Source organism: Euleptes europaea, chromosome 8, assembly GCF_029931775.1.
Source record: "Euleptes europaea isolate rEulEur1 chromosome 8, rEulEur1.hap1, whole genome shotgun sequence".
NCBI lineage: Eukaryota > Metazoa > Chordata > Lepidosauria > Squamata > Sphaerodactylidae > Euleptes > Euleptes europaea.
Window position 1 is genome coordinate 23563411 of NC_079319.1, and position 26011 is coordinate 23589421.

The window sequence follows — 26011 nt, forward strand, 5'->3', positions numbered from 1 at the left end:
TCGATGGGGTTAGTTTCTGCATCATCATGTCCATTACTCGTTAATTGCAGACTTGTACAAAACAATAAAGTAGTACAGAAAATTGTTTTTCTCAGTATTCCAGATTTTCCTGTGTCCTAGTCTGACACTCTTACCACTGAACCACAATGGCTTTCTGTGGCTGCTGTTGAATAGTAGAGAGTTTTCAGGTGGCTGCTGCTAGGCCTGGGTGCCTCATGAAGTTGCATGGTAGTGTGTCACTTGGTGACTGCTGCCAGGCCTGGCCCTGATAAAAGAGTAGGGTTGGCCTGCGAGGCCAAATGAGCCCTGGCAAGGGACAGGCTGCCTCCTCCAGCCTTTTCCTGACAGAAACCAAGGCTTGAGGTTTGGCAGTGTTGTTGTGGTTGTCTAGCAACTTCCACAATAGCCACTGAGGTCTCAGAGGGCACCCAGCTATAACCACTGCTTATATCATTTGGAGGTGTTTTAACTCCACATTTTTGTTTGTTTTTGTAGATTTCAGAGTTTTCTGCAAACCTGAGGCTTTGGGGGGGGCTGTAGAAACATCTGGAATCTTTGCTCATGACTCTAATCTCTGGATTTAAGTATCCACAGATGGGGCCATGTTGAGAATTAGATATATTGGTGATGGTTTCCATTTAGGTCCACCTTTAACGATCTCTGTCTTTCTGGACTTTCCTGAGTTTATAAATATGGGCTCCTATCTGTAACAGAAATCACTATACAAACACATCCTGAACAGTTGCTATTAATCACAAAAGGAAAAAAGACTAGTCCTATTCCGCACTAATTCTGTTTAAACTTAACAGACTAATATGCCTTGAATATTAGAAATAATAGCAGAGTGGAATTATAGAAACATTTACTACTAATTCCACTAATCAGTGTTACCTAGAGCTGAAACCATTAGTACATCAGTGAGACCAGATTCTCAATCACAGATTGAATACGAATGTATTCCAAGATTTAAACAGCCTCCTCCGGGATGTAAAGACATTTTTGCTTTATAGTAGTCCCTTGTCAGAGGAAATTTGTGGAACAAATTGTTTTAACAGGAGATGCCAGAGATTGAACTTGGGACCTTATGCATGACAAGCAGATGTTCCAACACTGAGCCATGGCCCCTCCATGATTAGGTAAGACTAAGCATTTATGAATGATGGTCACAGTCCAAACACACTTACTGAAACCCCTCTGAAACCCACAGAGTTTGAGTATGCTCAACTGACTGAATGCACACAATGACTGGTTTGTGGGAAATTGCCCATGTTGGTCTAAATAGGCAGTAAGGACATCTATCTGTGTGATTCTTATTTCATATAGACCAAGACCCAAAACATTTTTAAACTACTCTTCTAAGCTCAAGAGACCTTTCTCAAAGAAGCAAGGTTTCAGAGGCACAGGGGTTCATTGTTTTTTTAAAAGTCACAAAATTCCATTAGGCAGGCACTCATCTCTTACGTCAGTTTATGTAGCTATAGCATCAGAACAATATGCTAACCTTATTGAAGCCCTTTCAAACAAACAGTCTATTTCTCAAATGCTGCCCCATTGTTTTCTACATGGTTGCATACATGGAAACCCCTATGAGTCTTTGTTTCCATTTTGATAATCTGGTTTAAGGAGATGCTTCTTTTTGCTTGTGGAACAATAATGCTTTTTTTCTCCCACCGTAAAATATTAGAACTCAGGTTTTCTACCAAGATCAAATAGTTAATGTGAGCTCATATGACTGCTAACTTAACCAACTTCGTTTGTTCAACTATGATGGTTTTCTGATATGGGTAGTCAAAATTCAGGCATTATCTTCCACTTACCTGCCATTCTATGGCCTCTGCAGGTACCTTCTGTAAGAGAATCTTCTGAAACCTTCATAGATACTTTTAATTTTCCTACTCTAAGGCATTTTGTTTCACAATATCCTCTTGGCTATTGCCTGTATTATGTGGAAGGGGAAACCAGTGTGGAATCCCTCGACTTCCCAAACCTTCCCCTCCCTCCAGGATTTTCTCTATCTAGCATATTTATTCCACCCTTGCTCCAATGAGCTCGGGGTTACATACATCATTCTCCCTGCCTCCATTTTACCCTCATAACCATATCTGTGATGTATGTTGGCCTGAGAGACATTGAATGGCCCAGGGTCACAAAGCAAGTTTCCTGGCAGAGCTCTCGGAGCATGAATGGCCAACTCCCCCTTTTTTCCCTTAGCTATTTCTCTCCTCTCTCAACATTGCATACTTCATAGAGCTTATTCGGTCTTCATAAAACCACTGCAGGAGGGGGGGTCTTTTTCTTTTAGTTAATTTACAAAACTGTATTTTCCAGCATATCTGGGGGAGTGCTGTGGGTTTGTAAAAGACCTTGTATCAGTGGGTGGCCCCATTTTGCTGTTTCTGTGATCATAATAAGGGCTAACCACCTTACTATTAGGAGTGATTACTGTTTTAAATATCACATACCCTTGTCCCATCTATTTAATTACATTCTTGAAAACAGCCATTAATTCCCACTCTACATTTTCTTCTGTCCCCACTGATCCGTAGAAGATTTTTATGTTTACAGTATGATTGCTCTTAATTTTTTTAAAGAGCTTTTTAAATGTGAAACTCTAACTTGCACACAGGAAGCACAGGATCTTTCAGGGACTGTGCCATTTTCTTAGGCTGATCATCCTATGTATGATAATTATGTGTTTCTTACCTATCTGTTGTTTATACCCTTCATAAAGTGCATGAAGGAGAATTTTATTCATATGGAAATTGTATATGTCAGTGTTTCTCAAACAGTTAGTTGGGACCTAACAGTGAGGTATAACTCTCTCACAAGTTGGGAAATGCCAGGAGGGAGGAAGTAAAACATGGTGAGCTAGGAAAGGAGATACTGGATGACTTGATAGCAAATTTAAGTTTGCTTTTCTATAACTTCTAAATGGCCATGAAATGCAGTCTATTGATCATTAATACTATAATGAAAACTATAAACTTGTTTTATTGTTAACTGGTATGAGATTTTTGCATTTTATGTTGAAGAAAAGGAAAGTCACTAGAATTGCCACCAGGCCTGTTCTATCCCTTTAGTAGAGTCTTAATGTGTGGAAATAGGCAACTTAAGGTGTTCATGGCTTGGAGGTAAATAAAACAGGGTTGTTAGAGTGACTTCTGTTCAGGCACAGATTGGGACTGCTCACGAGCAGGCCTGCTGTGGAGAAAATTTTCCTAGCTTAAAAACTCCACTGGCTGTACCCCTCCCCCTCAGAGCCATTGCAATGCATTTCCCCCCCCTAAACAGTCACATGCTCTGAGACAGCAGTGCTTCCTTCAATCAGTTCCTCCTGAGCAGCTGAAAGGCCTTGAATACGTCCAAACAGAGAGGTTGAAGTGGGACAGGAAGAAGGGAATGTGTGCCTGCCCAGAAGTCACTCAAACAACAGTTACAGGTAAGTGCAACCCTGTTTTCATCTTCAGTCCTCTGTGCAGTCCCAGACTGAGATTTTAGCAAGCTGCTCACCAATGAGATGGGATGGAGCTCTCATAGGCTGTACCACTGGTACAGTAAATGAGGAACTGCTCTTCCAATTTGTGCTTCTTTTCTGGTATGCAGGTAAAAGGCATAATGTCTTATGAAGATGTCAGCTGAGGACCAAGTTCCAGCTCTGCGTATCTCCTGAAGAGGGACCCCTCTTAGAAGGACAGCAGAAGAGGCTTGAATTCTAGTACATAGTGCATGAACGAACAGAGGGCAAAGCAAATGGGCCTGAGCATAACAAAATTTTATTGCAGTTACAATCCACCTGAACAAAGTCCATGCTGAAGCTTTTTCCCCCTTACTAGGCCCAGATTAGCAAATAAACAAAGCTGAATCTTTTCTAAATGGTTGAGTTCTCTTTAAGTAGAATAAAGCTCTCCTTAAATCTAAGCAATGTAGTGTTTGCTCAGTTTCTGATGTTGGTGAAGGGGAAAAAACAGGTACTAAAGAAACCATACAAAGCTTTGAGACCCACAAAAAAACTGGTTTAAAATTGGGCTGTTGCCCCTGTCTTTCTTCTCCACTAGGAAGAAGTAGGAATACAATCCACTAAGAGAATTGGTGTTATAAAATTCTTTGATAGCCCCCTTTTTCAAAAGTGCCTGTAACAGGTTGTAACTGGGGTAAGGAATTGTCTACTTGACCTTGCTGGCCAACTGGCAGGGAGGAAAGGAACACAACTCCAACTTGGAACCATGCTCAACAACAGAGAGCCCCTATGAATCATTTGTGATTGCGAGTTATGTCTGTTTGCATCCAATTTGGCTTTCTCCTGTTTAATCTTAGCCTTGGATTTTTTTCCCTGGCTGTTCCGATGAGCTCCTCAGAACCAGTAGAGACTGAGATCAAGGGCAAGGCTGGTGTGGGTCTGATCTCAGAAACAATGGAGCTGATCTGGTTGGTGCCAAGGACTGCAGTTCCGAAGGGTGCTCAGTCACGGCCATTGATTTAGCCGGAGAGTCAGTACAGGAGAGGGTTTCCTCCCAAAGTGTGGCCTTAAGCTTGGAGGTCCTATCACTTCACACCTTCATGTGAATTGCTGGCATGCCTTGCATGCAGCCACATTATGCCCTTCAACCAATCAGAGCAAGCAAAGCTCATAATCGTCTGTCTGGGTCATCTTGGCATTACCTTGGGCACATTTAAAAAAAAACACCCTTTTTGAGCCATTTTTAAAGACCCAGCTGGCCACCAACGGGGGTTGGGGGTCTAAAGAATGAGAGGAGCCTCCTCAGCCAATATTTGAAATTCCACTGCAGTTTCTTCTGAACCTTCTTTTATCTTTTTTTAATAAAAGTCTGCAGAAGAAAGGAAATATCTCAGACATATGCCAAAGATATTAAATAAGAGATAAAACTTGACAAACCGAGAGAGACGCTAGGTGAACCAACTCTGACTGCAGCAAAGAAGGAACTGAAGGAAGGGAGCTCTATTGGAGTATGTGACCATTTAGGAGGAAAATGTGTCCCAATGGCTCCAAGGGGGAAGGGGCATCCCCTAGTGAAGTTTTTAAAAGCTAGGAGATTTTTCTCTGCAGCAGGCCTGCTCATGCACTGTCCAAATGTGGGACTGCACATAAGACTGAAGATGCATATCTCATTAAGCCTCTATTAAAGAGATAGGACTTTTTCCCCTAGCAGTTAGCAACCCTGCAAGTAGCATGGAGTTACTTTGCAAGTGGGTCCCAAAATTTACAGCAAGTTTAGAAGTGAGTCCCACTTCAAAAGAGTTGGTAAACACTGATGTAGACAGAAATATACTGGTTCAACTACCCATATCAAATACTGGAAGCATTTCTGACTTAAAATGCTTCTTTTAACATTTCCCCACTCCTTTACCACTTGTGACTAAATTAGATATATTTAACACTAAATTGGATGCTATTCTCATCCTTCCCACCCACAGAGATTTGCTCCTTTAGGGACAGTCACTCACAGATTCTCAAGATTAAAGAGTATTTGGAAGCTGGTACAAAGAGAACTCATGAAAAAGATACTAATACACATATATCAATGTTATACACACACACACACATCAATAGGCTCTGATTGGGACCCCTAATTCCTTTGGATATATGCACCGTTTTGAATGCTCCCTCCCCTCCTCCAATAGGAGCTCCTTTTGTTGCACAAGAGGCTAACTTTCAAGGCCCCCTTGAGTTATAGAAAAAATTTGCATCATTTTCAGGTGTAAATCTACAGTAGATCAGTTTTACCATCAGTAGATCAGTTTTACCATCTTTTTTATTAAAGACAGTAGACTCCTTTGAAAAATTCTTACAATAAATCCAAGTGCCATACGGTTCAACTCAATGATCCTCTCTGCATTGCACTGGTCAATTTAATATTTTTGGAGGGGGAGGAGTGAAATTTGAAGAAGGCAGTTCATCTGAAAGCCAGATAAAGCAGTCCTGGGAAGAGCTAGCTTCTAAGCCAATTTACTTCCATGGCATTAGAAAGATGCAATTTTGTTTGGGATTACACTGGAGTAAATTCGGAAACATTCTATCAAAAAAATATTTTTATTCCACAACAGTTCTTGATAAAGTATTTGGGACAATTTTATCACAAATGTTTAAATATTTGTTGCATGCAAAAATTATTCAAAATTCATCTTAAGGAGGATGAAAAACTGACTTCAAAATTACAATCTATATGTAAACAAAATGTGTTTAAACGATTTAGTGGTGTTTTAAAAGAGATTGTGACCATTTTTAATATCCATGAAAAAACTGCCTTTTGCTAATGTTTTTGAAAGCATTCTAGTTTTCTCTTTTTGAATGGTAGCATAAATACAACTTGAATGTTGACCATTGCCCCTGGTTTAAAATAGGCAGAATGAGGAGGGAACAGACATTGATGATGGATAATACTACCAAGGAAGGAACTGACTTAGCACAAACAGTTATTTAATTATTCTTTTAATAACACTGAAGTGCTCAGAAAGTCTATAATCCATAGAACACCTTTAAAAACAATTGTTTCCAAAATACATATGGGTTGCTAAGACTAAGAAACACTATCTTATCTACCTACACTATCTACCTAACGCTATCCAATGGATCCACAGATTAGTTTTGAAACACATAGAATAGACTTATAAATAACCATTTGGCTTGTTGCCTGTGATGGGGGAAGCAACTTTACAAACTTTTTTTTAGGCCACAAATGACTCACAAAATTAGTTATGTGTGTGGATGATAAAGCTGCTAAAAACATTTGTGAATAAACAACTTGTGTAAAATTATTTGCAGGGTGTGTATAGTAGTGTGGCCAAGCCTGTGAACTGAGAAATGCTTGGTTCAACTCTTACTTGAGCCATGAACTCACTGCCTTACGCCCAGTTGCTATTCCCTCAGCCTCCCATCAACAATATAAGGGTACTATTGACCTGTGAACATTTGACATAACAATACTTAACATTTATATTGCACATATAACTTAGGGATCCCCTGTTCAAAGCTCAAGCTCTTTATTTTTATAACTATAACCAATACAGATAACTGTATTGTAACTATACCCAATTCAATACAATACAATAGTTAACAAAAAGCAGCAAGCCCTCTTTCAAATAAATGTTTATTAGAATAGGTTGGAAAGAAAAGATGGCTAAGCAATGTAAAATTTTCTTACATAGATGCAATCTGTCTTCAAATATATCAGCTTCAGTTATAGAGACAATGAAAGTGTTAATTCAAGATGGGGTTTATACTTGGGATAGCCTATTGGAGATAGATGTAATTCAGCTTAAATCAGCTGAATTACATCTATCTCCAGCCTTGACCTAGATGTACCAGGGAAGCCCAATCTCGTCACATCTCAGAATCTAAGCAGGATCAGCTCTGGTCAGTATTTGGATGGGATACCACCAAAGTATACCAGGGTACCTGTGCAGTGGCAAACCACCTCTGAATATCTCTTGCCTTGAAAAACCTACAGGCCACCATAAATCTGCTGCAACTTGATGGCAAACAAACAAACAATACAGAAGTAGCAATTACGGTAGCCTGGATGGACGAGAGGCAGATTTCTTCTAATAATAGCATAGCTTTTGTACTGTCAGGAAGGTCCAGCAAATCTCTGAGAAACTTGCTCTGTATTATTTCTGTGGAGTCAGAATCTTCCTAACCCCACAATTCTGAACCATATAATTTGAGCAATAAGCTTACCAACAATTTTTAAATTGTTTTGACCACTAGGGTACCCCCCCTCTACCTTGAGAAAAATTCAGAATTGACTGAACCTACTGAAAAGTAGAAAATTTACTTGATGATCTATGCCCTTTCCAAGCCAATTTTTCATTTAAACCAGTGATTCCAAACCTGGGGTACGTGTACCTCCAGAGGTACAAATCAGGACATTTAGGGGTAAGCAAAAAAACCTGAATAATGGCGGGGAAAGGCACATACGTCAACAGTGTAAAGACAAGATACAAGTCAAAAGTTGTGAAATGAATTGAATGTTATGACAAGTGGCAGAGCATGTTTTCTTCATTATTTACCCTAGAGAAAAGCCCCATTCCCTCGCTTTGCTATTTTGGCCAATGATTGGGAGTCCCTCCTTAAACAATGTGTTGTGAACATGCCATTACAGTTTGCATGCTCAGTGGCGCACCCCTCACAGGCTCAGCATTCACTTTCCTCCGCTTCACAAACATTTGAGTACTGTCGCGCTGGTACTGGTGTATATATAAGCATTTTGGTAATATGAATGGTACGATGTATGGAAATGGTCTGCCAAGGGGTACACAAATGAAAAAAGATTGGGAACCACTGATTTAAATGAACCCCAAATATTTAAATATGTGGACCTGTTGAACAGGAAAACTATTCAAAGACCTTTTTTACGCTATAAAGTCCATTCTTTATAGAGTAAAAATTGGAGCCACTTTGTTGAGCCAAATCCTAATCAGGGTTCACAATATATGAAATACTATTATTTTATTTCCACATGCACTTTGTTTCTTTTTTATAGAAGAATTACATATTTATACATATGCAACATTTTCTAACAAGTGGCTTTTACGGAGTCCACAGAAATCCATACATTCAAAATGATACACAGGTACAATATCTCTACTGTAAAAATACGCATAGATGAAAATATTTCACTTTTTGTATGTTTAAATCACAAATGACCATCCACCCTGCACAACTATTTGGTTACCCTGGAGAATCCTTGTAGTGGGGTAGCATTCACCTCTCTAGACCAAGCAAAAATTCCACATACTCCACAAATTTTCCCCTTTCTGCTTTCTTTTATAATACAGCTGAGGTATACCCACACTTCCCTCAAACAAGCTTAGCAAAAAAGAGGTCTAATCAAATAAAATGCTATTCAATTGAAGAAGATAAGAAAATGCTGTGGAATGCTATGTGTATTGACAACTAAGATTACAGCAGCTGGCAATGGCATGACAAAGTCCGCATTTTGCATTTAAACCAACTGCAGCAAAGGACTAAGTACTATACAGGAAATTTACCATGGAATGATACATAGCTGAATACTTTACCTGAAATATACTTGAGCAGCAAACCTACTCTGATCTTATGCTGCTGCAGTTCTTTTGCCTGCACACTTTTTTGGGCTTTTTTTTCTCTCCTCACCTCCCCCGCAAAAGGCAAAACTTTTTCTCCATCTGTAGCAAAAACCTCTGACCCAAGCTCAGGTGACTGATTTTCACCTGTATTGAGTCTCATAAAGAAAAGTACATGAACGCATTGGTTCCTGAGTCACTGAGTACAAAAGCATACAGCCCCTAAGAATTAAGAAGTTGGTCATCCTTAATTTATATCAATCAAACAAGCAATCAGCAATAATGGTACATATATATCTAAACTGTTCACCTATTTTTTTAGCTGGCAAATAAATAGTTCTGCACACAAAAATAATTTTAATTTAGCTCTGCAATCTTTCACAACTAAAATATTTCAAATAATGGCACTAAGCAACCAAAATGATCAGGGGCCTAGAGCAACTGCCCTATGAGGAGCAGTTAAAACACTTAGGGCTGTTTAGCTTGGAAAGAAGGCGGTTAAGGGGAGATATGATAGAGGTCTATAAAATTATGTATGGTATGGAGAGAGTGGACAGCTTCTCCCTCTCTCATTATACTAGAACGCAGGATCATCTGCTGAGGCTGGAAGGAGAAAAATTCAAAACAGATAAAAGGAAGTATTCTTCACACAATGCATAGTTAAATTGTAGAACTCCTTGCCCCTGGATGTGGTCAAGGCTGCCAACTTGGAAGGCTTTAAGAGGGGAGTGGACATGTTCATGGAGGAGAGGGCTATTCATGGCTACTAGTAAAAATGGATACTAGTCATGATGCATACCTATTCTCTCCAGGATCAGAGGAGCATGCCTATTATTTTAGGTGCTTTGGAACACAGGCAGGATAATACTGCTGCAGCCGTCTTGTTTGTGGACTTCCTAGAGGCACCTCATTGGAAACTGTGTGAACAGACTGCTGGACTTGATGGGCCTTGGTCTGATCCAGCAGGGCCTTTCTTATGTTCTTATATTTCCCAGACTGCAAATGAAGGGATTAAGAAGATAGAGAAAGTTAGGTAATGTGTGGTTTGGCTGTCACTTACTATGCAGCAGTTGGTTACACACACTGAAGTGAATCATAATCGCAGTGACTAGTCATATTAATAGAAGCAAGCTGAATGAAAAGCCTGGTTGTGAACCATCCTGGGGTTTGATTCAGCAAAAGATGCAGTCTTCTTCCAACCAAATAAGGCTACAGCGATCAGTTTCCCAGAATCTCACCATGTAAAGCATAAATCTGGCCTTTAAAGCCACATTGCATTTTCAGATTAATAAAGACTACAGCGTTTAGTGCAATAGATTTGCAGTCTTATTTGTGATGAAACACATCAAAATAGTTTATTTTAAATTTAACAGTACTTCCTTATTCTACGGAATGTAGAAGCAGTTGCCTAAGCCAAATTAGTATTTACGTACAGCATTCATGGAGCCCTTTAAAGGAAGGTTAAATACCTTTAAAGGAAGGTTAAATAGCCTGTGGATCGTGACTGGGGATCTGTAGGATGAGTATAAAATCTTGTTATCTTGGCAGAGTAATTCTCTCCAACCAGTTGGAGTACCGAGCAACTTGAATATCTATGTGAATTAGCAGCAGATAGCTGCAGGGCAAGGAACTTCGGCGCTCAGTTCTTATTTGGTACAGGAAGAGTGCAAGAGAATAAAGGGCAGGGTTACAACACCAAAGAATAATATAATAATTAATTACATAATTAAATACCAGTTATGAAGGTAGAAAGCCAGCAGGGGTCAGGGGGCTATCCAGTGTGCTGCATGGAGTGTCACATGTATGATTATCTGCCTGCTGGACAGAAGTCGTGGGTGTGTGCTCGGTGCAGGGAGCTCCTGGCTCTCAGGAAGCGAGTTCACTTCCTTGAGGCCAAGGAGCTCAACTGGATGAGCTTAGGCAGGCAGAGAGAGAGGTGACTAAGGACTCCAGGGATGAAATAGTCACATCCCAGTCCTAAGGTTACAGCAACCTGCCAGTCACGGATGATGGAGCCCTTGGGGAAGGAGGCCATCTCACTGAGGTAAGGGGATGTGGTACCTTAAAAGGGAACTCTTCCTTGGTGGATGAACAGATATCCTCTCGTACTGAGGATATGCCTCAGAGGGGAGGGGGCTTCTTGTAGTGGGGGATTCAATCCTTAGGAATGTAGATAGCTGGGTTTCTGGCAGGTGCATGGACCGCATTGTGACTTGCCTGCCTGGTGCAAAGGTTGCGGACATTACCCATCATATAGGTTGTCTGGTAGATAGTGCTGGGGAGGAGCCAGTGGTTGTGGTGCATGTTGGCACCAACGACATGGGGAAATGTAGTCCAGAGGTCTTGGAATCCAAATTTAGGTTGCTAGGCAGGAGACTAAAAGCCAGGACCTCCAAGGTAGCTTTTTCAGAAATGCTACCTGTTCCACGTGCAGGACCAGCTAGGCAGGCACAGTTAGTGAGTCTCAATGCGTGGATGAGACGGTGGTGCAGGGAAGAAGGCTTTAGATCTGTAAGGAACTGGGCAACATTTTGGGACAAGCTGAGCCTATACAAAAGGGATGGGCCCCACTTGAACCAGGATGAAACCAGACTGCTGGCGCGTAATATAAAAAAGGTGTCAGAGCAGCTTTTAAACTGAACCTGGGGGGAAAGCCAACAGGAGCTGAGAAGCATCCGGTTCGGGCAAACTCAGTGCACACGGACAAAGGGAAAATCGCTTCAGATTGCCCACATAGGAATTACTTAGACATGAAAGGGAATGGGAAAAAAATGATGGATAGCCACTTAAAGATGCCCAAAGGCACATGCCAGGCAAGTCGAAAGAGAGAAACAGTATGGAAACAATATGGAGGTGTTTCTATGCTAATGCTAGAAGCCTCCAAGCAAAAATGGGGGAATTAGAGTGCATGGTTTTAAGAGAAAACATAGATATAGTGAGCATTAAAGAAACCTGGTGGAGGGGAGAGAACCAGTGGGATACAGTCATCCCTGGTTACAAACTGTATAGAAATGACAGGGAAGGGCATATTGGAGGGGGTGTTGCTATGTATATCAGGGAAGGCATAGTGTCTAATAAGCTAGAGACCATAAAAAGGGCAGACTCATCCACAGAATCCTTATGGGTGACAATTCCGGGCCCCAAAGGTGATTTAGTACTGGGGACATTCTATCGGCCCCCTGACCAAATGTCTCAGGGTGATCTTGAGATGGAGAATGAAATTAGGGAAGCATGTAAAGGTAATGAAATAGTAATAATGGGAGACTTCAACTTCCCTCATATTGATTGGATAAATGTATGCTCCAGTCAAGTCACAGAGATAAAATTTTTAGACATCCTAAATGACTGTGCCCTCAAACAGTTGGTCATAGACCCAACCAGAGGGGAGGCGATCCTGGATTTAATATTCTGTGGTGCTGCCGGTGACTTAGTGCGGGATGTGGATGTAGTTGAGCCAGTTGGCAACAGTGATCACAATGGCATCAAGTTTAATTTATATGAAAGTGGGAAAGTGACTGGGAAATCTCACACAATTATCTTTGACTTTAAAAGAGGGAACTTCTCTAAAATGAGAAAACTGGTAAAGAGGAAGTTGAAAGGAACAGGAGGGTTAAATCTCTTGAAAAGGCTTGGGGGTTACTCAAGTCCACATTACTAGAGGCTCTGCTAGCTTGTATACCGCAGGTCAGGAAAGGTAGTAATAAGCCTAAGAGGTCACCACCATGGCTAACAGGTAAGGTGAAGGAAGCGATTAGAGAAAAAAAGTCTTCCTTCAGAGACTGGAAGGTTTGCCCAAACGAGGCGAACAGAAGCAAACACAAACTTGCACAAAGCAAATGCAAGCAGATAATTAGAGATGCAAAAAAAGATTTTGAGGGGCATATTGCTAAACACATCAAAACAATCAATAAGAAATTCTTTAAGTATATTAGGAGTAGGAAACCAGCTAGGGAAGCGGGTGGACCATTGGTTGACAATGGGAGTAAAGGAACTCTAAGGGAGGATAAAGTGATTGCTGAAAAACTAAATGAATTCTTCTCATCTGTCTTCACTGTTGAAGATACAGGGCATATTCCTTCTCCTGAACAGAGATTTTGGAGAGGGGAAAATGAGGAACTGAGGCAAATAGTGGTAACAAGGCAGGAAGTCCTAGAACGTCTAGACAAACTGCAAACTAACAAGTCACAGGAACCAGACGGTATTCATCCAAATTGGAAATTGCTGAACTTCTAACAAAAATATGTAATATGTCCCTTCGATCAGCCTCTGTACCAGAGGACAGGAGAATGGCCAATGTAATGCCCATTTATAAAAAAGGTTCCAGGGGGGACCCAGGAAATTACAGGCTAGTTAGATTAACATCTGTTCCGGGTAAATTGGTGGAAAGTATTATTAAAGATAGAATTGTCAAGCATATAGAAGGGCAAGGTCTGCTGGGTAAAACCCAACATGGCTTCTGTAAGGGTAGGTCTGTCTCACTAACCTATTAGAGTTTTTTGAAAGTGTCAATAAGCATGTGGACAGGAATGAGCCTGGGGATATTGTGTATTTGGATTTCCAAAAAGCTTTTGACAAAGTCCCCCACCAAACACTGCTAAGCAAACTTCATAGTCATGGGATAAGAGGACAAATCCTATTATGGATTGAGAGCTGGCTGAAAAATAGGAAGCAGAGAGTAGGAATCAATGGTCAGTTCTCACAATGGTGGGATGTGAGCAGTGGGGTGCCTCAGGGATCTGTGTTTGGACCGGTGCTTTTCAACCTGTTCATCAATGACCTGGAGTTGGGGTTAAACAGTGAAGTAGCCAAGTTTGCAGATGACACTAAATTATTTAGGGTGGTTAAAACAAAATCGGACTCTGAAGAGCTCCAGAAGGATCTCTACATACTGGAAGAATGGGCATTAAAATGGCAAATGAGATTCAATGTGAGTAAGTGTAAAGTGATGCATATTGGGGCAAAAAATCCCAACTTCACATATACACTGATGGGACCTGTGCTGGCAGCGACAGACCAAGAAAGGGATCTTGGGGTGGTAGTGGATAGCTCAATGAAGATGTCAACCCAGTGTGCAGCTGTTGTAAAAAAGGCAAATTCCATGCTGGCCATAATTAGACAAGGAATAGAGAATAAAACTGCTGCTATCATACTGCCCTTGTACAAATCTATGGTGAGACCGCACTTGGAATACTGTGTACAGTTCTGGTCACCACACCTAAAAAAGGATATTACAGAGCTTGAGAAGGTGCAGAAAAGAGCAACCAAAATGATTAGGGGACTAGAGCAACTGTCCTATGGGGAGCGGTTAAGACACTTAGGGCTGTTTAGCTTGGAAAGAAGGCGGCTTAGGGGAGACATGATAGAGGTCTATAAAATTATGCATGGTTTGGAGAGAGTGGACAGGGAAAAGTTTTTCTCCCTCTCCCATAATACTAGAACACGGGGTCATCTGCTAAAGCTGGAGGGTGAGAGATTCAAAACAGATAAACGGAAGTATTTTTTCACACAACGCATAGTTAAATTGTGGAACTCCCTGCCCCAGGATGTGGTGATGGCTGCCAGCTTGGAGGGCTTTAAGAGGGGAGTGGACATATTCAAGGAGGAGAGGGGTATTCATGGCTAGGGAGACTGAATCTGTCACCTGCATTTCCTGTCCTGCTCTATGCAGTCAGGTTGCCTTTGCAAGAACTGGGTCCTTAGGCTGCCCTAACCAAAAGGCTTGCATTTAGTGGGCCAGCTGATCTAGCAAGGCAGTCTTCCCATGCTTCAGCTTAAGTAGGTTGGGCAGTAATTGGGCCCAGCTGCACTGCAGGCAAGTGCTGGAGTCCTTGAGGCTGTGTTGTGCTCTGGCCAGAATCCTGCAAGAAAGTATTATTCTCAAAGCACTGTTCTAGATGACTAAATTTCCTGCATTGTGCAGGGGGTTGGACTAGATGACCTAGAGGTACCTTCCAACTCTATGGCCATTTTTGCATGGTAATTAGCAGCATGTTTCAGGCTGAATTGCCCTGCATATTGTTTTGAATTCACATTACTAAACAGCGCATTTAACGTGACCTTTGGTGTTTGCCGTGAAGAATCCCCCTGAAGGAACCATGCAAAATAACAGCGGTGGGTTAGCTATGCACATGCTAATGGCTATGCAAACAGGAACAAAGGAGCAGACGAGTGGGGAGGGGTGGAATTTCTCCTTTTGCGTCAGGACCATAAATAGGCATTTTTAAAGTCACGTTTTTAAAAAGAGCTTTGAGCGAGCATCAAAATTTACCATGCATAAATGGCCTATGATTCTATCCATGGTGGGGTTGCATACAACCAGTCCGACACTTTGGCTTCTTTGCACCTTGGCCTGGGCGTTCTGCACTGCTGTTCCTGAGCAGTGCGAGCAGGCCCTGGGGGCCCAGGTCTGCACCCTTTTCAGAGCAACCCTATTTGGGCCATTGGCAAGGTTTCCCTTGTAGGATCTGCAGGGTGGCCTTTGGCGCTGCTGGAATAATGTCACCAGGCACCTCTGCAGTCCCAGGCCCTCCCTGGTCTCCCTCAGGCTCTTCCCCTGAGGACTTTGAGTCAAGGCTGGTTAGAAAGGTCATGACATTTCCTTAACTACTGTTTAGAGGGGATCATGACATTTCCTTAACTAGTGTTGCTAGCTGGCCCGGAGAAAAATGCCCTGCCTGTTAATAGAGGCTTATAATGGTATGTTACTTACCAGGTGATATTAGTTACCTCCATGCCATAAAAAACTTCAACTGCTCATTTCCATACATTAAGCCTGTATTAAAGAGACAGGACATTTTTCTCAGGCCAGTTGGCAATTTTTTTGCCTTCTGAACAGTTGATGAAATTTTAACCTTAATAAAAAAATTGTTCCCCATACTCAGCCTCTCCTGTTGGATCAAAAAGGGAAATCACAGAGGTCTTACTTTTGCATGCAGTTCACCTCTAGCTGAGGATCTGAATGCTGAAGCCTTATTTCACACAAGTAGTGCCTCTAGATGGATTAGGATGTTTGTGTTCTACATAGGCTGCTCTGACACAAATGTACAAAATCCTGAACTAAGTTTGGATGTGTTTACAATTTCATTCTGTATTGGCAAGTGAGTAGCTTGCTTCAGCAAGGTAATTTCCAGGAGTGAAGCATGCATTTCAGCAAACTTGGATGCATTTCAGCAAACCCAAAATCAAGCCACTCTCGGAAGAAACCCAAGACATCATAGAGATTTATCAGTATAATCATTTTCCCCAAATCACCTAATGGGTTCAATTTATTAGCTGAATTTCAGCAAAGCCAGTGTCAGTATCCCTGGTTCAGGGAGTTCTGGTGTTCAAGAGGAAAATCCTATGTATCAGTAAAATTGTTGGGCAGGGTACAGGTGAGTATGCATGTCTAGTTGTAAGAGTTTCTGACAAATTTAAAGAAATTATAATTGGTAGACTGAAAGCTAAAGGGAAATGGGAAAGCATGTATGCAAACAGAAAAGGAAAGAACTATATATTGAATTTGCTCACTATTAACTCATATATACTCTATAATAGTAGAAAAAATTGTTGGTAAAGAGGTTCAAGGGAGATATGTTGGCATGCTCTGGACAAAATCACTAAACAAATATCGCTATAGCAGCAACGGTAGCAGAGATAGGAGAATGACAAGTTTTTATAATAATTTGCTTCATAGTCTCATTTGCAAGCTAAGAGCACATTCCTGGGGGTGGGGCGAAGCTCCACAGGAGCCAGTGTGACCCTGTGCTGGCACACGTACCCGTTTAACTCAGTATAACAGGAACTTACGCCGTCCCAGGTGGCGTAAATACTGGAAGTGGCAGGCTGCGCTGGCATCGGGGGGTGTTCTCATGGCATTCCAAGGGGCAGAGCTGATATTAGTCAGCTTCCTAACCCCTTTTGCCCCAGAACACCCCCTTGAGGTGCAGCATGGCTGCACCACCTTTTTCAGTAGCACAGCCTCACTGTTTGCAATGGGGCATTTCCCCCTTTTTTTCTTTTTAAAAAAGCTTTTTTCTCTCGGGGTGGCCAGGAAGCCTCTGAGGAGGCAGTGTGGCTGCGCTGCACCCGGCTGCCATGGATCTACCACACCCCCTCAGGAATGGGCTGTAAGCCTTCATTGTGGAATGTGATCAAATAGCTTAACTAACCTTAAGCAAAAGGAAAAAAATTAATACAATGGTGAGAATCAATTCAATACTATTTCACCACTCAGCTTCTATCTGTTGGCCTACTCCTTTATCCAAAGCCACATAACCAAACTATAACTTTTTCAAGAGTACTCCCTGGCACTGTAACTTCTTCACCATGTTCTCTCATTTTATCTCTGCCAGTTTTCCAACATATATAATGGTGTGTTTCTATTGCCACTTGTTAGTTTGAAAAGAAACAAGGAAAGCTCTAATGCAGGGGTGTCAAACTCAATTGTTATGAGGGCCGGATATAACATAAATGTCACTTGGTCGGGCCAGGCCATGCCTCGCCAGCCCAGATCGAGACCGTGTGTGTGTGTTGGCTGCCTCAGCTCATTCATGGGCCGGATAAGAGAGCTCAAGGGGCCAGATTCGGCCCACAGGCCTTATGTTTGTCACCCCTGCTCTAATGTGTGTATAGATGACATTGTTTTACAGTACTAATTTCCCCCACAGGTCACGGTAGCTTTTATTCATTGTAAGTAAATTCAGATTAAATACATGTGAAAATTAGTAAATAAAGCAAAGCCAACACAATCTCTATTAAATTGCATTCACAAAAACAGTTAACAGTAAACATTTTCCCCACTCCTCTCAAATACAAGATTTATTGTGACTGAAATGGACTTTCCTTTGTTATATAATATTCCTTCTATTCTTCTACATTCCTCATGACACTTCAGACAATTTTTCCCAGTTCATAATAGTCTGACCTCATCTCCATTACCCCACTATTCCATCCACACTGTTCATTTTCAATTCCAGACTACAACAAACTCTCATAGCACAGATTGCAGTAGGAAAGGCCAAAACAAATTACAGCAGAAAAGATGTATATCTCATCTCTTATGACTCCCATTAGTTTAAGAGATAAGCTCAAAAGTCAACTAATGACAAAATATCATTTGAACCAGTTTCTGAAACTTTACCGATGTGCATGTGTATTAGGAAACCCATTTGCAAACAACTGAAGACAAGACTTAGGTGTTCCCATGTCTTTAAAATACAATTGAAGCAGCTATTAGCTCTTATTTTTCTTCCCAAAAGCACTTTTGTAGTACCACCCTGTTATTGGCACATATTTTGCCCCAAGCTATAATACACAGATCCTTCTGACCCATTACTCCTATCAGAACCATCTTTCCACAAACTTAATGTTCATGAATAGTAAAAAAAAACAAAAAAAAAAACCCACAAAATATTATGTTCGTTTTAAGAATGTTTGCCTTTTTCAAAATACATAACCTTCTGGATAATAACACTTATCAATAAATTCAAACAAAACTACCACAATATGAAAATACACATTAACTCAGTTTATCAAAGCAGTTTTAAGAAAACATGAAGTCTTCAAACTTCTCAAAATGCCTGCCAGAATAAAAATGTCTTGCAATATTCCTTGAAGTTTGCCAAAGAGGTGCACTTAGTATTTCAGCAGGAAGTACATTCAAAAGTTTAAGGACCACAGCCAAGAAGGCCCTACATGAAGGCAGCTGTTCTCATATCGCAAAGGCCTTAAAAAGTGTGGGGGGGGGAGCAGTGTTCATATGGGCTCTCTCTAAGACATACAGGTCCCAGGATACATGGGGCTTTTTAGGTCAAAACACATACCATAGATTTGACCAGAAAACAAAAGGAAAGTCACTATAGTTCCCTATCCTGTCAGCACATAAGCTGCAGCTGTCAATTGAAGTTTCCCATTCTTTTTTTAAAGGACAATCCCACAAAAAAGCACATGACAACAGTAGATTCTTAAGATTACAAGGGAGAGATGTTTGTGATAAAAATTTTATTTCCTTGATGCATAAAGTCCATTAAAGTTAAGCTTGATAGAAAGACAAGTAATTAGCAACAATTACTGACATAGCACATAACATTAATAGTAATATCAGCCTCTCAGATGGTCACTACACAGGATATTTTTAAAGAGAGCATGATACTAATGGCAGCAGAATTATCTTGAAAAAACATAGTACAAAACTATGGAGGTCGCTCAGCAGGAACACTGCAAGGTTTCACCCAGTTCCTTCACAAGACATAACCTGTCAAAAGCAGGTGCCTCGGCAAAATAACCATTTCACATGTCATCATCTTCCAGCAAATCCCAGCAGGAGTGGATGCTGACCTTATCAGTATGAACTCATGCTGAGTCCAACTCTGCACCACTTCTCTCTTTTTTCTTTCAAATCAGAGCAGGAGAAGGAAGGGACAGAGTGGGATATATGCACATACATATACAAATCCACGCATAATTTGCCCTGAGAAGAGGAAGAAAGAGGAAAAAATAATTTATGTGACAGCTGCTAGTGACACTGCTGAATGCTCTTCTAGTAACCACCCCAAAACAGTAATGACAGACTCGTTAAACAATACGAATAAAATAGAAATGGCATGAAGAAAAATAATCACAGGGAAGTTAACTATCCAGCTACTTTCTATTGAGGTGTGTTTATACAGATTCTATAATGTATCCCTTACAATAACTAGCAGATAGGTTTTGTCAAGAACTCTACAAGTGTCAGGTCAGTTTCCAGAACAAATCATCCTATATGCAAAAATAGTTTTGAATTTCAGATAATGTTTTGCCAGTAAAGTAGGGGGGGACGACATCAAACTAACTAACTGACCAGCACTTCCAATAAGCCACAGAAGTTACCTCTTCCTTTCAAAGGATAAGTAACCTATTAGAATGGAAATATAAACAGGAAGATTACTTTCTAAAGTTATTATTAAGGAAAAGAATAAAATTAGCTAGATCTCCAATAAGCTAAAATAGTCTTTCTCAAGCACCAATATACTACATTATGATTTTAACCCTAGAAACATGAAGGGTTTAAGTACCCATCCTTTCACAATAAGCAATGAAACACCTGAGAAACTATTGAGAGATACCGAAAAGATCTTTCTTTTAAAGAACCATTCCTCGGATCCAAAAGTACCATTTTGCCAACAATGGATCTTCTGCCCACATAAGGAGCCTTCTTCCAGAGAAATGCACCTGCTGGAGCAAGGCTACTTGCACCAAAGGAAATGTTCTTGTGTTAGAAGACTCTGCTATTAGCATGAATTGAACCACTGGATCCAACCATATCATCTACAATTATGTATCATAACAGAAAATGAAGGGTCTCCATGGCCAAAATTATCCCTGTGAGTGAACAAGGTCACAATGAGCGACAAAGCATAAGCATCACTTGTATATCCAGCATATTGCACCATCACAGCAACATGTGTTAGCATTACTCTGCCACCAGAAGGAGCATCCTGGCATTGTCCAGAACTCTTGTCATGCACAGTAACAGGAGAGGTTAGGAAGAGCAGAATGAGGGTGAGACTAAGAACAACTCAACTAATACATCCCTTTAGTCTTTTGAGCCACTACGGAATCAGCTATATCAGCACAATCATACCACTATTTCATAGTAAGGTGCTAGCTGGAATGACATTGCACAGCATGAACTTGGATATAGCATGACTGACATCCTAACTTGCCTTGTACTTGCAGTTCCAACTACATCAGCACAAGCCATTCTGCACAGTTTCATCAATACATATTGTCAGTATCCAGATGGCAGTCCAAGATCTCTTGTTAAGATCTCACAAGAAAACGCAGATTGACAAGCTGTCTGCCTGATCCCATATCTGCTATAAAATGCTTACAATTACATGCATTTCTTCTCTTGCAAATTTGTCTGTGCTCTAATTGTTGATAAGATTCAAGGCTTTTTTATTTATTATTTACTATATTTTTATCCTACCCTTCCTCTAAGGAGCTCGGGGTGGTGTCCATGGTTCTCCCTTCCCCATATTTATGCTCACAACTCTGTAAAATAGTTAGGCTGAGGCAGTGTGACTCATCCAATGTCACCCAAGAAGTTTCATGGTGGAGTGGAACACAGGTCTCCCAGATCCAAGTCCAATACTCTAACGCCCCACCATAATCTTTAATTTATGTCAGATTGAGTCACCCTTTCACAAACTAATAGTGAACAACTATGCATCAATCTATGTATTAGTAATTGTGTATTAGATCTCTCAGCCTTAAATAACTTTCCTCTTAAAATACAGGTGAATACATTTGTGCCTATATCTCATACTCACAGTTAAAAATAAAACAGATTCAAAACTTTATTCTCAGCATATGAAAATCTAAAATATGTCTTAATCAGAGACTATGTACTAGAGTCACTGGAAAAAACAGTCATGCTAGGAAAAGTTGAGGGCAGCAGGAAAGGAGGAAGACCCAACAAGAGATGGACTGACTCAATAAAGGAAGCCACAGTCCTCAATTTGCAAGATCAGAGCAAGGCTGTCAAAGATAGGACATTTTGGAGGACTTTCATTCATAGGGTCTCCATGAGTCGGAAGCGACTTGACGGCACTAAACACACACACATGTACTAAAGTACAACTAGTAACTACAAGTGTTCTAAGTGTTAATTCTTATTTTCAACTATTGGCAATGTCACAGTTTGCTGACATAGCTTGAAGCAAAACTGAATGATTTAATCTGATAGATTTACTGATACATTTTTAAAAATTAAGACACCAAGATGTAAAGGATAAATGGCATACAAATCTCTGCAACTAGTGTAAATTACTTTAGCTTATTAGTTGGAATTAGAGTAACAAATGGTAACCTGATTTTTGCTAACATAATTACATTGGCTTTCTTCAATGCACTGACACATTTGATAATGTTTGTTTAGCCTAAGAACAGTGAAGAACCTTCCCCCCCCCCTTGATGGGGAGTTAAAAATTACCTGAAAACAGTAATTTATCTGTTCACTATCATGTTGCTAACAATGCATTTATTCCAACACAAATTCTCAGCTGAGCCCAGAAGCCAAAATGAAGCTTTCAGCTGCAGATATTGAATCAGCAGTTCAACGAGACAATGGGTTAACATCACTATGATTGCCTAGTAATTTGCCTGGGTATTTTTAGCAGTATTTAAACTCACAAGCATTCACTCTGACACTGTGACAAAATGCTACACAGTGTCTGCTGACTATTTCTCAAAATTAAGGGACAGCAGTACCGTAACATCTTTTTTTCACAGAGCAACAAAGCATAATTTAGAGGTCAGTGTTGCCATTACATAAGAAAAAGGCACATTTCCGTGTATGATTCCATGATGGTTGAAAACCAGAGAAAAGTCAGATCTTAATATTAATAAATACAGTCCCTTGGTTCTTAACGAGCAAGTGGTGGTTCAAGGAGGGCGGGGGGAGAGAAGGCTAAAACATATTTGTGCAAGATCATGGAACTTTGTATTTTAGCCACCCTGGAAATCCCAGAATCCACAACGCATACGTAAGAAACAACAACCAAAAAAATCTCAGACGCCATGGAACCGCCTAACCGCCACGGGCAAAAGGGATAAGAACTGGACCCCATTCGGAAGAGGCAAGGGATGCAACAGAGCCCTGCGTGAAAGAGGAAGCGTGAGGAGGACCACAAAAGGGCAAGAGTCCAGTAGCACCTTAAAGACTAACACACACTGTGGCTCCCGAAAGCTCATACCCTACCAGAAAATATTTGTGTTAGTCTTTAAGGTGCTACTGGACTCTTGCCCCTTTCTGGCAGGGTATGAGCTAGAGTTCTTCGAAGTGAGCTGTGGCTCCCGAAAGCTCACACCCTGCCAGAAAATATTTGTGTTAGTCTTTAAGGTGCTACTGGACTCTTGCCCCTTTCTGGTAGGGTATGAGCTAGAGTTCTTCGAAGTGAGCTGAGGCTCCCGAAAGCTCACACCCTGCCAGAAAATACTGTTGTTAGTCTTTAAGGGGCTACCGGACTCTTGCCCTTTTCTACCCCTGCAGACAGACTAAGGCGGCTACCCGCTGCGGAGGGCCCCCAAGCCATTCCCCCAGCGCTGCCTGGACAGCTCCCTGGTGCTGAAGTCACGGCGCAGCTGGGCCGCTGCTTCCGCCGCGCCTCTTCCGCGGGCCTGGGCAGGCCCTTTGTGCCGCTCGCCCGTGTGAGCCCGGAGGCTGCCACAGGTGCCGGGGCCGGGACTCTCCGCCGCTCCGCCAAGCGGGCAGCGAGCGAGCGAGCGAGCGAGCGAGCGAGGGAGGGGCGGGTGGCGGGGAAGGCCACGCGTGGCCGAGAGGAAGATGGCGGCTCTCGCCAAGCCCATCCGGAGCCAGGCAGGAGGGAGGCTCGGGGCCTCGGCGGTGCAACCCCGCTCCGCCCGGGAGGAGGAGGAGGGCGGCGGCGGCGGGTGCAGCAAGGGGCGGCCGAGGCGGGAAGCGGCGGAGGAGAAAGGCCGCCGGGGGCCAGCCCCTGCCAGACCCCTTCCCCCGGCCCGCTTCCCAGCGCGCCGGGTGGCCACGGCACCTGTGCGGCCATATTGAGCGCCTGGCCCCAGTCCATGCCTCGGCGGCGAACAAGGAGCTGGGAAGCCGGGGCGGGGAGGGAGCCGCCGGCTCTCGCTCTCTCCCCCCCCCTTCCCTTCCCCAGCGAGCGTGGACGGAGGCGTCCGGCAGGAGGCCGCCACCCCACCCACCCAAGGAGAAGCGCAGTCAAAACAGCCCCACATCAGGCAGGCGGGGGGGGGGGAGGCCGGGTGTGGGGGGGGGCAGTTTCCCAGGGCAGGGAGGCCAAGGGGGGGGGAGGGAAGCGGCCCTTACTTGAGCACGGACTGCTCCTTCTCCTCTTCCTTCTTCTGGCGGTCCATGACGGCCTGGATGATCTTCCTCTCTTCCTCGGTGAGGTGGCTGAGGTCGGGCGTCTCGGCCTGCGGCGGAGGCGGCTGGGGAGGCGCAGGGCCGCCCCGGGGCCCGGCGGGAGCCGACATGTTCGGCGGCCGGAGCTTCAGCGGCGCTCTGGTCCCGGGGAGCGAGACAGGCACATCCACACCCTGCGCGCGCGTGTGCGTGTGTGTGAGTGCGTTTTTTAATCCATCGGCATCCTAATTAATGCCTCGGGGTGGGGTGGGGCGCGTCCTGGGGGGGGCAGCAACGAGGGGTCCCCCACCCACCCACCCACCCCGACTCACACAAACCCCGTCACCTGCTTGCTGGTGATGGGGAAGGGCTGGGTGTGGGGGGGGGGGGGTCGGCTGAGGGAAAGCACGCACAAAAACTGGGGCGGGGGGGGAGAGACAGGAGGCAAGGGGGGCAGCACAACGACCGGGGGGGAGAATGCGAAGAGGAGGGGGCGAGGGAGTGGGGGTTCACGCTAGCCGAGGGCGCCCCCTGGTTTGGGGGAGAGAGGCGGGCGCCGCCTGACCCCAGGGCCGGGGGAGCCCGGGCGAGGCGGGAGGGCCGCGCTGAGGGGGCGAAGCGTCGCGGCGGCGCGTGCTGTAGTAGTAATAGTAGTAATAATAATGGTAATAATGACGGCGGGGGGAGAGGAGCCCCGCGGGCCGCCCGAAGCGCAGGGCGGGAAGAAACCCCCGAGGGCGAGTCCCCGGCGCCAGCAGCTCCGGCCGGCTCATAATTCCAACCCGCTGTCCATGGAGGGGAGCGTGGGGAGGAGCGGCTCCCTCCGGCGGCTGCCTCCTCTTCCGCCTCCACTGCCACCACTAGCGGCGCCCGCTGCTGCTGCTGCTGCTGCTGCCACCACCCGCGCTCCGGCAAGGCCTCGCCGCCGCCTCTCGTGGCCGCCTCGCTCGGCTGCTCTTCTCTCCGCCCCGCTGCTCTCGGCGAGCCGCCTAACCCATCGCATCGCGGACCTCCCCCCCCCCAATAAAATATCTCTAAATGCACACGGCTGCAAAGCGGGAATCGATCACGGGGAGGGGGTCTTCATTTTCCTCCCAGCCGCCGCCGCCCCCCCCCACCACCACCGTTCCTTCTTCCGACTCAACAACGGCGCTTCTGCCTCAAGCGCGGGAACGGGGGGGAGACGCGAGGGGGGGGCGGGAAAGGGAAAGCCGCTTTCCCACAGCCTCTACGGCCGACGAGCGACGCCGACATGACGCGCGTCGGCAACGAGGGAGGAGAGGCCGGGTGTGAGGGGAAGGGCGGGCAGGAGGGGTGGGCTCGGGGTTTTTTTATTTCATAATAAGTGCGCCGGGAGAAGGGGGGGGGGAGTAGAGAAAAATGGTTGCGATGCAAATCACGCGAGGCACGAGGAGGAGGAGGAGCTTCGCGTCGGGGACACGCGCGCGCGACGGAAAGGGGCGGGGAGACGGGCAACGGTCGAGGCAACCGCCGCTAGAGCGGCCGTTATTTGCGGCGAGGGGCGGGAAGTCGAGGAGGAAAGAGGCCGGTCCAGAAAAGGGGGTTTTATGGGTGGGTTAAGGGTCAAGGCGGCGCTGGGGAGAATCTAAAAAGGGAACCGTAGAGTTGGAAGGGACCACCAGGGTCATCAGGTCCAGCTATCTCTACAATGCAGGAAATTCACAACTACCTCCCCCACGCCTAGAAAATGGCAAAAAACAAGCCTCCAGGATCCCTGGCCCATGCGGCCTGGAGGAAAATTGCTTCCCGACCCCAAAGTGGTGATAGGCAAGAAAGGGTCACGAGACCCAAACGCTGATTCAAACCTTCATGCCCTCCCTCCCATGATCTGCCTAAGGTCATAGAATCAGCATTGCTGACAGATGGCCATCTAACCTATTCTTACAAAACCTCCAGGGAAGGAGAGCTTACCACCTCCCAAGGAAGCCTGTTCCTCTGAGGAACTGCTCTAACTATTAGAAAGATCTTCCTAATGTTTACCCAGAAACTCTTGTTGGTTTCTAAAGTGCTCCTGGGACTTGAATTTCCCTGTTCTACTACAGATCAACACGGCTACCCTCTGACACT

At 43.8% G+C, this 26011-nt stretch overlaps 1 protein-coding gene across 6 annotated transcripts in view; it reads right to left on the reverse strand.

Annotated features, from left to right (window-relative positions):
* The window catches only part of RIMS2 (regulating synaptic membrane exocytosis 2), a 412392-nt gene extending 388338 nt beyond the window's left edge, over positions 1–24054 (reverse strand). For all 6 annotated transcript variants that reach the window (XM_056854758.1, XM_056854759.1, XM_056854764.1 and 3 more), the window contains exon 1: positions 23888–24054. In XM_056854758.1, coding sequence (XP_056710736.1) covers positions 23888–24054 — 167 coding nt within the window. The remainder of the gene's footprint in view (positions 1–23887) is intronic.
* Positions 24055–26011: the final 1957 nt, after the last annotated feature.